This window comes from Ursus arctos, unplaced genomic scaffold (assembly GCF_023065955.2).
Source record: "Ursus arctos isolate Adak ecotype North America unplaced genomic scaffold, UrsArc2.0 scaffold_7, whole genome shotgun sequence".
Taxonomy (NCBI): Eukaryota; Metazoa; Chordata; class Mammalia; order Carnivora; family Ursidae; genus Ursus; species Ursus arctos.
In genome coordinates, this window is record NW_026623089.1 from 64015853 (window position 1) to 64029746 (window position 13894).

Genomic DNA, 13894 nt, shown 5'->3' on the forward strand with positions numbered 1-13894 from the left:
TGCCAGAAACTAGATCCTCAACCACATCACGGGCACTAATCCTGTGCTTTTGCTCAAAGACTTACAGTACTGGTTTTTACTTCTTCTGAATGAAATCTAAACATGTATCAGCATGTCAAGATCTCCACATTTTGGCCCAGCTTTGCTTGTACAATCACAGGCCTCTATGTCCACACATCGGCCCCTTCCTCCAGGCTAGACCAGCCTCCTGACTATTTTTCAAACAGATTCTGTAACTTTGGTCTCAACTCACCAAATCTTCACCAACTGAAGACCTGCCTCTCTTCTGGTGCAGCTCCAACCTTACCTCCTTCCTGGAATAAACTGCTACTACTATTTCTTCCTTTAGCTTTCTCACTTTTTAGTTCTGCAGAGGTTACCACTATTTTTTTTTTTCCTCTGATGCTTTCTTCCTGGCCTTGAATCTACTAACTATAGGAATCTCATACTTACTGATTCCCAGGACACTCAGTACTAGCCCACTGATTGCTGGGTTCTGTACATAAATGTCGGGAGAAGTAACAGTCAAATATACTGAATTAAAATGAAATCACTGTGTCCCATTTTCCTTGTGGATAAAAGTGATTTTTGTATTTCAAATACAGGTTAAAGCCTTTTATTTCTTTTAAAGATTTATTTACTTATTTGAGAGAGAGCAAAAGAGCGAGAGAGAGAGAGTGCACATGCATGAATGGGGGAAACTCAAGCAGACTCCGTGCTGAGTGTGGAGCCCAACGTGGGGCTCAATTTCATGACCCAGAGATCATGACCTGAGATGAAATCAACAGGAAGATGCTTAACCAACTGAGCCACCCAGGTGCCCTTAGGTTAAAGCCTTTTAATTTATCCCACTCTTCCTCACTTCTTTTAATATTGTACAATACTATATCTCATTGCACACTTATATTTTTGGTAGGTACGATCAAAGTATGAATATGAATTCCTAATTGTACAGAATGCCTAAAAAAGTTCACTTAAAATAATACCTAAAGACAAAAAGAAAAAAAGAAAATTATGAAGAGTAATCATAATAATCTTTGGACATGAATTTGCTACCTAATTAGTGATATATTAAAAGTATCCTAATAAACTAAGCTTGGCTAAAAAAAAAATCATTTACAACAAAATAATTATGTATTATAATCCTTAATGATTATGGAAAGTTCTTATTTATCAGAGGAATGGAATCAATAATAAAAATTTGGATTTTCTGGGGTACCTGGGTAGCTCAGTTGGTTAAGCATTGGACTCTTGATTTTGGCTCAGGTCATGATCTCAGGGTCCTGGGATCAAGCCCTGAGTAGGGCTCTGTGCTGAGCACTGAGCCTGCTTAAGATTCTCTCTCTCCCTCTCCTTCTGCCCCTCCCCTCCCTGCTTGTCCTCCTTTCTCTCTCTTAAAAAATAAAAACTGGATTTTCTGAAAGTTTCTCAAGAACAAATTCTGCAAGTAAAGACCGTACCTGAGGCTTACTGTTTCAAATATCACTAAAGGTCAAGTTCTTGAACAGGAGAATACAATGGTGTTTTTAATAAAATAATTTGTAAGTCCACATTACGTCAATCCATTTTGTTACTATGTATCAACCTACACACTGCGTTTTTAAATGAATAGCAGAAGGAAAGAAATATTGCAAATTTTAAATAGGAAGCAGTACTGAATTATATAACGGCTATTTTCTTCAATGCATTAAGATTCAAATTTGTGGCTTAAATACCATTTTAAAAATTGTATCAGAGATCTCTGAAATGTTCACATGTCTCATGCTACTAAAATTTATACCTTTGAGGGTAAAAGATATTATTTTTCTGTTTAAACAGAAGACTTTGTCAAATGCAAACAAATACTACATGTCAGATGAAAATAATCACCTTCCACAGAATACAGAAATACATTATTTCATTGTGTCCTCTTCTGTGTTTAAGTTAAAAAAAATACTGCAAAGAAATCACTCGCCTATGTAATGAAATTAAGCCTATAAGGCACTACATACTTTACATACATATTTTATTTCCTTTTACCAAGAAACTTATTTGACAAGGCTTCCAAAACATTTTCATAAATACCACAGGAGTAAGGTGTGTGCAGCCACATACACTGTACCCAAAGAAGTAAATAAAATAAAATGAAATTATAACACTAATTTCAGTAAACCTACCATGAGATATTGCCTTGCAAGACAGACAGACTCAATGGTGCCCTGGAGGTAGACGGTGGATTTCTTTTGTGGATTACTGGGGTCAGGAAAGTGGATCTGAGCACCTGTTCTTTGCATGATATGTTTGATGTTGCTTCCATTTCGACCCATCATAAAGAGATGATGTTGAGCTGCAATATCTAGTTGTGTGCTCACGGGAATAGCTGATGCCAAACTCCCAGCGAGATGTTCCAACAGCATGGCAGTTCCTTCCTATGAGAAAAGGGTAGGAAAGAAAGAATCCTATAGAATAACTGTACATACAAGGAAAGATTCTAGTGCACTTCTAATAGCTATGGAGAAACTCAACACATTCTATAAGCAAAAATGCAATACAAGGGAAAATTCTGGAAAATGAAATAGTTTAAAATCCTTTAAAGATAAAATTTGCATAGGGGCACCTGGGTGGCTCAGTCGGTTAAGCATCTGCTTTGGCTCATGTTGTGATCCCAGGATCCTGGGATCGAGCCCCACATCGGGCTCCCTGCTCAGTGGGGAACCTGTCTCTCCCTCTCCCTCTGCCCTTCCCCCCCACCACTCGTGCCCACTCTCTCACTCTCTCTCTCAAATAAAATCTAAAAAAAATTTTAAAAACTTGCAAAATTTCTACACTTAAGATGTTCATAATTATTTCAATTATTTACCTTCACAGCGCTGGTGTTATTCTGAGACCCTCGTACTATCACAGTAGCACCATACATTCGAGAACGCTGCTTAAATGACACTGAAATGTTGTACGTTTGTGATATGTGCTGAATCGAGGGGGAGTTAGGATCGGGAACTGGTTGAAGAATCCCAGCGATTGGTAGCTCAAACATCAGCACCAAAGGAAGCAGCTCCTAAATGAAAGTATGAGAGCCCAAAGCAGACAGCTGAATCACTACACATTTAGAGATGTGTATAACTCATTCCTTCTTTTCTGAGGATAGAATGCTAAAACATAAATTGTTTTTATTATAGACAGAAGCTTGGGTAGACTTTGTAAAGTTTCTCAAATGAAAGGAGTCTTTTGTGAAACCTGAGAGTTTGTAACTTAAACTGCCTATGGATTTTTCTTTGGGCCTCTTTTTCGTCATTTTAAAATCATCAGAAAAACTGAGTCAGGAGCAATATGGAATATCTCTAAGAAACATCTTCAACACATTAAAACAACTTTTGTCACTATTTCGTAACTATTGAACATATGATTTGGTTATAAATTGATAAATTAAGACATTTTTATTGCCTTATGATGCAAACATTGCTGACACTGATTTATAGTATTAAGGTAATAAATAGTTACCCGAATTCTAACTCGGGCAGATTCTACTCCTGCTGGTTGTCCTGCTATAGACACCTGCAAAAATAAGAAAATACAGAGTTAGATTTTAATTGAGCCCACATCTGCTTTTCTAATCATCTATACCCTTGCCACTCAAAATGTCATCCAGAAAAAACAGCACTGCCGTTATCTGGGAGCTTGTTAAAAATGAAGGATCTCAGGCACCAACCCAGTCCTACTTAATCACAATTTGCATTTTAATGAGCTCCTTAGCTGATTTGTGTCAATTGATTTACATCAACCCCTGAACTTACCTAAAGCTTCACAGTCCCCATAATGCCATCCTGTCTACTTTATCATCTTGTTTGCTGCATTTCTACCTTTTGTTTAAACTCTGCATACTGTATATCAAGTCTGTCCTGTATATCAGTATACAATGTTATTGCTGCAGTAAGTACTCAAAATATTGAACTACTTCATGCTAGCTGATTAAAAAAAATCTTTGCTCCAACACCACCTCCAGCTCTCTTCTGGGATCCCCTGAACCTTCTCATGATCCATCAACTAAAGAATTAATCTTGGCATGAGGGTAAAGGCGTGGGGTTCCAGGGCACTGCTCCTGATAGACCATGCCCCAAGCCGTACCAATTGTCAAATATTTTGAATACTGCCCTTGCTATCTTCCTTATGTGTCACTGTCACCATTAGTCCCCACAGAGAAAAAACGGTTATCTTATTCATCTTTGTGGCTGACAGTTTCTAGTACTATGATTAGATTACAGAAGAAACTTCCAAATGACACAAATAATACTATCTGATCTTCAAGTACTGAAAATGTATGGACAGGTGAGTTTCATTTGTTCTCAAACACAAAAGCTAGAAAAAATGTGTATAAACTAAAGAGAGACATAATTCAGTCAATGTGAGGTAGATGGGCACTCAGGCATTGAAGAGGTGATGTGGTGGACCCTGGAGAACCACGTGTGCAGTGCTACAGACAGAATCCCCACAGCGGACACGTGCTTGGACTAGGCAAGGTTCCAGGTCCTTTCCTAACATAATGCTCTCCGGGCCTTGTCTCAGGGACTTCATTTTACGTTGCCATCACATTCACGTTGCTCTCTCTTCCACAACCATTTAGAGAGTAAAAGTTTATAGCCTATCTACAATCATCTCTTTAAAAAAGTAGAGCATCTTCAGTCTCCTTGGAAAGGGGACATACATTCTTCTTGTTTTTTATTTTTTTGAGTACAGTTGACACATAAAGTTACATTAGTTTCAGGAATACAACATTAGTGATTTGACAAGTTCATAAGTTATGCTATGCTCACCATAGCTATTACAATACCACTGGCTATCTTTTCTATGCTGTGCCTTTTACTTCCATGACTTATTCATTCCATAACTGGGAGCCTGTACCTCCTACTCCCCTTCACCCACGTTGCCCATCCCCCACCACCCTCTCCTCTGGGAACCATCAGATTGTTCTCTGCATTTACCGGTCTGCTTCTGCTTTTTGTTTATTCATTTGTGTTTTTTTTTTTTTCTTTCAGATTCCACATATGGTATGTCTATGGTTATTTTTTTGCTTTCACCTCCCAAAAAAGATATGCATATGGAAAAATAAAGCTTTAATTTGTTCCATAATCATTCATGCAAAAAGACAAAGTACCTGGTTGCTTTTTTCTGCTTGGTTATTCCTGTTGGAATCTGGAAAGTGGATGTGGCACCCTGTTTCTTCCATCACTTTTTTAATATTGTTGCCACCTTTGCCGATTACATGAGAATGTTCTGTATGTGAAACATCCATCTTCAAGGTGACTCGATTGCTCTATATGGAAATAATGTATTAATTCTTGATGCATGCAAAAGGAAGGAACTACTCCTTAAAACACTTTTTCTCCAAGGGAACAGTACTAACAAGTGACCTGGTGGGAAATCTTACAGATTTCTTGGTAATATCATCTTCATCTACAAACATATACTTTCTCTTTGGCTATGAGAAAGAGACACTTAAGACACTTTAAGACAAATTTGTCAGAAGAAATAAAAGATATACTCTTTACCAAGATAACTTTTTGGAAAGCAGCATTTAAATAAAGTCAGGTATAATTACAAATAAATTGCTCAGTTTTTTCTTTAACAGACATTATTCATGAAACATTTAATTCAAATAACTAAAAACAGATGAAAATAATTAAAAGACTGAATAAATGTAGGTTAGTAGGAGTGTTGAACTGTGACACTAAGAAAGTATTTGTAAGCATTATTTTCACAACTTGCCTATTACTATAAGTAAAATTTTACAGAGCAGACCTGTTATTCTCAGAGATAAGAATGAGGAAGGGCTACCAAAGCACAGAGCTCCAGCAGTAACATGGCTTGCTTAAAGCAATACAAAGTAGAAGATTAGTTATAATTAAGCAAAATGTGAAATTCTAAGATGTAATGAATAATTGTGATCATATGAGAATCTGTGTACTTAATTTTGGGAAATTCAGTATTGTAAAATTATAAAGACATGAAATCTTTTCTCATTTATAAGACTGATATAAAAATTCTTCAGTCCTCAAAAAGTAAAATAAAAAAATCAAAATACAAGATGTTAAAAATATCATATCATATCTTAATTCTTAAATTTTAAACTTATATCCATTAAATACTTGGATTTTCAAACTTAGTTCTTTTAGTTTAACATTTGAAATACAGGAAAAAGATATTCTTTTTGGGAAAAGATTCTAGAATATTTAATAATTGTAAGGTGAATAATTCTTAAAAATAAAAAAGATCAAGAAAAGAAAAAAAAAAAAAAAAGGAAGAGATCAGAAACCATTTCAACGAAATACCAGGTGGCAAAACATAGCGGTTAAGAACCAGACATCCTGGATTTAAATCCCACCTCTCCATTTATTAGCTATTGGATTCTGGGCAAATTCGCTAGTACTTTTGTGCTGAGTTGGTTATGAACACTAAACAAATTAATATTTGTAAGATGCTTGTTAGCAAAGTGCCTGCCATATATAAGTGATTTAGAAGTGTTTACTAGAATAAATTTGCACAAATGAGTATACATTTTTATACATCTAAATTTCCCTATTATCTCTCTAACCTGTACCTGCAGAGAGAGAAAGAACTTACAAGAGAAAGTTGTCAAGTTTCATGCCATGACATACAACTATATAGATCATTCTGGCATTATAAAGGCAAATATGCTAATTCTTCCAAACATCGTTACTTGCCCTATACTAATCAGCATCAATGTCTATTTCTAAAGGTGGCATACACATACAAACACAGACATATGTACTTACATGTACTTACTCACACATGTGTGGGTGTATGTATATATAATATTACTCATTTACCCAGCTTGAGAACCTATTCAAATTTTAAACAGAACTTTACATCCATTGTAGAATCACACATGCTTATTTTAAAACCCACCATTACTTTCTCCTGGCTTTTCTTCTCCAAATGGTTCTTTTCATAACAGCATGAAGTAGCCCTTGCAGAGACAAGGTTCTGACATCTGAGTGTCCTTAACATTCACTTACTTTTGTGTCTAAGACAGACATGATCATTTCCTTGGCCTCCTTAACATCTTCTTTCTTTCCAGAAACCTTAATATGGGGATCTATAAGAAATAAAAAACAAAGGGCTCATATGAAACCCCAAACTCTTCGTTATAAAATTGATGTTACAATATAAGAAAAGAGATTCCATAAGAAACTCAGTATTTGATTCATTCTAGGTGTGTTAACATTGTAATTAAAACAGGAATATGGAAAAATCCCCAAGCTGTGTATGTTTTTCTGTGTGGCCTTCTTCCTTCTGAAAGCTGGCTAAAGCATTTAACTGCAAAAGAAGTTTATCATGTAATTATTTTTTAAACAAGTGAAGAATCTATAAATTCAATTTATTACTTACTACATTCTTGCTACATTCCAAGTCCTGATCTAAGGCTTTAAATGTGTTAACTCATTTAATCTACCCCAGAGCTTTGCAATGTTGTTTCCAGAGGAAATTAAGGCACAGAGCAGTTTAGTAACTTGCCCTAGAAAACCACTCAGAGGCTCATTCATTATAATCCAATGTCTTCCAACTCTGGATCCACACTTTTAAACCATGTGATAACCTAATTCAGAAGGTATCTACAGAATAAAACATTATCTTCATTCAGGAATATTTAATATTTACTCAGAATTAGTGTTAAATGACTATATTTGTATTACTACATGTATTATTTATTACTGTCACAGACTGTTATAAAGGAAAACACTCATTCATTCATTCATTCATTCAGCAAGTATTTTCTGAACCTCTACTATGTACCAGGCACTATTCTAGGGGCTGGAGGATATATCAGTAAAGAAAAAGACCCTTGTCGACATGGAGCTTACAGTCTTGTACAAGGAGACCAAAATGAACCAAATAAACAAATTATCTAATGTATTAGAACACAACTTGCGAAAAGGAGAACAAGACAAAAGGATGAAGAGTACCAGCCATGGGAAGGGGGGTCAGGGTAGAGAAAGTGAGGTCTGAGTAAAAGCTTAAAGGAGGTGAGGCAGTTCGCCAAGCTGGAATCTTCACAGGGAGGGAAACATCACAGCCAAAACTCCGGGTGAGGACGTGTCTCTTCAGTTCTCACTTCTGTCAGGTTTCCAAGTCTCCCCTACAACGGGGTGTTCTCTTACCCCGTGGGTCGGCCTGACAGAAACCAAGACCATCTGGGGTAAGCCAGAAGTTCTATACCATTAGCCTTAGTGATAAAGTGTTACCACTAAAATGATAAAGCTGAGTAACAGAGAGCATCATCACCATCCCTAGTGATGTCAACCTTAGTGTCTGTGTACAACACACCACCTTCTCCGCTGAGTCCTCCCCACACTGAACTACACTTCAGATCAGCAACAGGGTCAGGAAATGTTTGCTGAGCATTTTTTACAATTAACAAGCAGTTCCAACTGGTCCTTCCAAACCATCAATTCTCTAGAATAAGAAAAAAGAATCACCTGGTGGGAATTTTATCAAATTACACATACTTCCCTGATACTATGACTTACCGATCCCCATCCAACAGTCCATTTGAAAATCAATGCCATGATGAGCATGTCATATTCATAAGGTAAAAATGAGCAATTGAAGAGAGGAAGGAAGAGAGGGAAGGAGGGAGGGAGGGAAGGAGGGAGGGAGGGAAGGAGGGAGGAAACCCTGTCCTAAAGCTACAGGCTCTTAAGACCAGGACAGAGCAATCCTAGTCAACAACAATGCCCCACCAAGCTTCAGAGCTCAGGAATGCCTCTGGCCTCCTGGGGAGACATCTAAGCAGCTGTGCTTAATTTGAGTCCGTGCTGTCACCTCCAGTCACCCGCCTCCCCCTGCCCCAGACTGTCTCCCTGGAGTTGCCTTGGCCTTACACTCTTCTTCCTACCCTGTTCTCTAATTCCTCCTCTGAAACTCGCCATGTCACAGGGACACTGTGAAGATGAAAGATCTTAAGATTGGTTTAAACCTTCTAAAATGTTTACGTGTCAGGTATTATTAGGTGACGAACCCAAAAGTAGGGCAAAACGGATGTCAAACAACCTCCAGTGAGTATGGTATCATGTTCACATTGCTTACTCCTTTAGGGCATCCTAACAGGAACCACTTTTTCTCTGTAAGATTCCCACCAACTTTAACATACTTATGTAAACAAAGCATTTTCTTCAATAATTCTTATTATATCCATTATAACTCCTGGAGGCAGTTAACTACATTCAAAATTTTGATCCCAGCTATCTTTGACTTTGGTTTCAATTACTGTCAGCTGACTCTGACGTTAATCTCCACTGAAAACACTTACTACTGGGGGATTAGAACCTGGCACTTCTCAAAACATACCTGATTGCTCTCAATTGTAGCTCTTGCTAAAATATACGTTCCTGGGTCTCCAGGATCCAGTAACCGGCATTTTGTTTGTTTCCCAAGTCATTTTTCAATCACGTATAGGACAGATGAAACCACATAAAAATAATAATTGTAGTGTCCTATGTATTAGCCAAGTATACGTAACATAAAATGGTTCTACAAGGGAAAAATGTATTTTCTTACAAAATAAATTAAGTATTGAGTGGTATGCTAATCTGAAAACCTATTACTTTTACAGGCTGGATAATCACATTAAAATTCCTATGCACCTGTAGAGGGAAGGAAGCCTCAGATCCAAACTACGAAAAATTTTGATTTTCCACCACCTCTGTATCAACAGAACAATAAAATAAAAAGCAAAAGCCTCAATGGAAAATACATTTTATTTCAAAGTGAAAGAGCACCATCTAGTGACCTAAAAATATAAATTATCAATGGACATAGAGATACACACAACACGCATTCACCAACATGTTAATATCAAAAAAGTCTCCAGGACCTAAAGCGGTACTTATTTGGAAAACAGATCTTTAAATAATCAAGTCTCATAAGTATAGAGAAAAACAATCATGACAATATTCTGGTTTAGATTACTAATGTGGCCAATAAGAGTGTCTTCCTCGTTCCCTCCTTTGCCCTTGCTTTTTAAAAGCTATCTACAGCATGTGAGCTCTTATTCCAGGCTGAACTTAATGTGCTTCTTTCAAATCTGAAATTCAGTTCTCTATATTCAGTGAATGTTCTATTTCACAATTTAAATGTATCCTGCAAGGGGCTGAGGTTTTACTCAGACCTATTCTGGAAATATATGATGGAGAAAAGTTATAGGATTAGCTATATTAATAAACATAAAAGAATAAGGCCAGCTATGAAGATTGCTGGAAGATGGCAGAGTAATAGGGAATAAGTGTACAGTCTCCCCCTGCCTCAAAATAATTGCTTTGAAGGACAACTCCAATTTAGGCATGAAAGTTTTGAGATATTTGCTCTAAAAATAGTATCCATTGCTTTATAATCAATCCTCAATCTCTCTAAATACAAGGATTATCTTAATTAGTTTTAAAACTACCACGGTGCCAGACAAGTAGTAGATACTCATTAAACAGTAGGTGAATGGACTGAAGGTGTCCCTGTTTTTGGAAATGGTTACACAGAAGGAGGAGATGGAAATCCACGGGAAGAGCTTAAACTTCATATCTAAGGTGATCATATGTCCTGCACTTCCCAGAACAGTTTTGACTTCAAATTATTTTGATCTCAGTACCTCTATAAAAATACAGAGAACTCTCAGATGTCCATCCAGATTTCTGGTTTTTAGATTCCTGCCCCATCAATCTGTTCACATCTCTGTGGTGTAATCCTATGGAAGAGAGGAAGACCAGATGGTGATCCAACCTTCAAGAAGTTAAATGAAGCTGTGTGGACATGGATAAGAAATGGGTATTTTATATGTGTATACTGCAAAAGAGCTAAACCTTTGAGCAAAAAAGGTTTTTATGACTTCCATATGGAAATTCATAAGGAGTTGATAAGGTAACAATTGTTTTTATAAGAATACATGCTAAAAATCATATTTTCAGTAAAGATACATATTTAGAAGAGTTGGGATGTTTATATGAACTTAAGTGAAGTTTAGTTATGGTTTTAAAAGGGTATCTCTTGGTACTCTGGTTGTACTCTCTGGTTTCCCATCCTGGAAACATTCCCATTCCTGGAAACATTAGTAAAAGTTTTTATTTCCTTTTCCGTCTCTCCTCAAAGCTTAAACCTCCTTTTCATTTCATTCCATTCCTATCCCAGAGCAAAATCTATAGGAAAGACTTATGTCAGCCCTTTCATTGTATTTATTATGCTACAGAAAGTAATGGGTTATTGACATACGATGAATTTAAGCCATCACTGTTCCACCAATGATCTGTTGATAGCACTTTCCTGTCTCCATGACTGAGTGTTGTTGCGAAAAGATTCAACATCAAAAAAATCAAAGCAATGCTTTCATTCTCAGCAGGTTCTCTTGGAGAGAGAAAATAACAGAAAATCCCTTGTTTAACTAAACTGACTCCTCCCACCAATACCCAAAATGGAAGACGTAATATTAGAGTTGCACTTTTGTTTATGGGGAAAAGTTCCACATCATGGCCTGAAATCAAAATGGCTTTGGTACATTTTATGAATGTATATGAAGCTGTCAAACTGGCCTCAAATCCATAAGAAGAGAGCAGTGGACAGAATTCACTTTCTTTTGGCTTAGAGCTCTCTTCACTTTTATTTCAAGTTCTTCCTAAAAAGTCTTAGCCTTTAAACTGTCTAAGAAGAAGGACATTGGCTGGGGCTGGGTCCATCAACAGTGTTAGAAGTGGTCAGGGTTGACAGGAGGAAAGGTATCTCTAACTTCCTCTGAAATTCCCTATAATCACTGAGAATATATCCACAGCCAGCAAGTAGTTGGTTCCAAAGTAGTAACAGGCATTTTTTTTTTTAATGAGGAAGACTGTGGCTGCAGGGTAAGGATTTTATCAAACAGACAGTATAAACCAAGACTCAGAAAAAGCCCTAGACATCTCACAGGTACCGGCTGACTTGGATCACATAGGGAAATGCTACGAGAAGCCAGCAGGTATCACGCAGAATGTATTAAAAGTTTGAATGACTGACTCCATAACAGATTCCTTTCACATTGTGGGGAAAATATATAGATTCCACAATTACGATAGTAAGTTCTGAATCAGAAGAAAGTCATAAACAAGATCTGTTACCTTGGAAAAGTCACTGAATCTCTGCAGTAGAGTTTCTTCCATGAGGGAGTTTGGTCAGAACATCATTATACTTTCCAAATAAATCTAAATGTCTTTGGTGTGAAGCAGTACTATAACATTCTTAAATAAAACTAACCTCATAAATAACTTTATTTTCCAAGTTTTTGGTATTTCATGTAAGTAGCTCACCTAAGACATCACAATCTAAATGTTTCCAAGAGCCTCACGCTGTAGGCAGTAAACACAAATGGGGGTCATAGTGATCTGCCATGACCCACAACTGGCTTCGGAGTCAGCAGCTAGGGCTTTCCTCTTGTTTTGCACACCCTAGGAATGTGCAAGTCTGTATCAATATAGGTGAAATTCTGTATTCACTCCACTGGCATTTCCTGAATAACATGCTTGCAGGCACCGAACAAATGCAGTGAAAACCACATATGGAGATGGAGTCTCCTTCAAACCCTCCCGGAGCCACGTCGCGGTTCAAAATTAGATACCTGCCAATCCATGTGCTACTTTGATCCCTTCTCCTTTAAGTTGGCAAGTCACTGCTGATCAACAAAAGTGCATTTGACTCGGTCATGGGGCCATGGCCCGTATTTTTCTGTGAAACGAAAGTTTCCTTCTGACCTCTTGAGAAACAGGCTTTCCTTTTTAAACAAAAATGTTATATACAAGTCATGTAACATACTGATATCACATTTTTAAGTGAACATATATACTTTAGTAAGAGACAGAGAAAACCTGAACTGACTCATTAAACCTTACTGGGAATTATTTTAAAGAAATGAAACAGAATGACAATAAGTCTATGCATTTTAAGCTGATTTTATAGCCAGTAATATAGACACCAGATTCTTTCAAGGAACGCTCGTTGATGACAAGAATTCTAATAAACTGAGCTAGAATAAGAAGGTGAAGTGTATTTGGAGAGTACGTACAACAACCCAAGCTATAAGTATTGGCTAAATGTTGGAGAGCGGCTATAACACATCAAATATTACAACTGGATCAAGAAAAAACCAAATCTACCTGTTGCAAGCATTCCCTAAATGATCTATGTTGCTTTAGAATAAGGCATAAAATAATCCTTATTTATCTTGTTTTAAAACAGAAAAAAAATCTTCTTCCTAGTCAATTCGAAGAGAAGGGGAATGAGAAGAGAGAGAAATGCAAAAGCAAATGTGTTTTAAAATAAAAAACCTAGTTTTCATGAGAAAAAGATGTTTCCATTGGTACCCATAATCAGTTTACACACCATGATACCCCAGGATAACTTCCTATCAAAACTGCATTTGGCAGAATGAAACTTAATACTCAACAGAGGAAGTGTGTTCCTGACATGATAGTGGCATAACTGACATGAGCAAATCAAAAGATAGAAAGTATGACAAGCTCTTCAAGACGTTTCTCAGTTCAACTATTTGGCAATGATTGGAGACGAGGTGCCCTCATCACTGTGGTAATGAGCACTTTTAGGCGGGTTTTTGCTGAAGGAGAGGGTGCATTCACATACCAACATGGAGCCTACGGGCCCTTCATCAACTAGGTAGAAAAGAGCTATTATCCTTTGAAAATGCACATTTGAAAATTCAAAGCTAGCTGGAAGATACACAAGAACTTTTACTGATAGAATGCCAATATCTCCAATATAATCAGCAATAAAAGCATTCACAATATAATGACAATATGCTCTTCTAATTGTTCTGTGTTGTTTCAACTTGAGGAGGGAATAAGGCATGAGGGAGGGAAGGGGTAAACTGGGCACA

The 13894-nt window shown here is 37.0% G+C and overlaps 1 protein-coding gene across 6 annotated transcripts in view; it reads right to left on the reverse strand.

Annotated features, from left to right (window-relative positions):
• Window positions 1-13894, reverse strand: part of BICC1 (BicC family RNA binding protein 1) — a 275327-nt gene that overhangs the window by 32222 nt on the left and 229211 nt on the right. For 4 of the 6 annotated variants that reach the window (XM_048219269.2, XM_048219268.2, XM_057308799.1 and 1 more), the window contains exons 4-9: window positions 10634-10729; window positions 7011-7090; window positions 5129-5287; window positions 3478-3531; window positions 2840-3034; window positions 2157-2408 (exon numbers count right to left, since the gene is read on the reverse strand). In XM_048219269.2, coding sequence (XP_048075226.1) covers window positions 2157-2408; window positions 2840-3034; window positions 3478-3531; window positions 5129-5287; window positions 7011-7090; window positions 10634-10729 — 836 coding nt within the window. The remainder of the gene's footprint in view (window positions 1-2156; window positions 2409-2839; window positions 3035-3477; window positions 3532-5128; window positions 5288-7010; window positions 7091-10633; window positions 10730-13894) is intronic. The other 2 variants (XM_044386082.3, XM_026504239.4) reach the window with 1 other exon arrangement.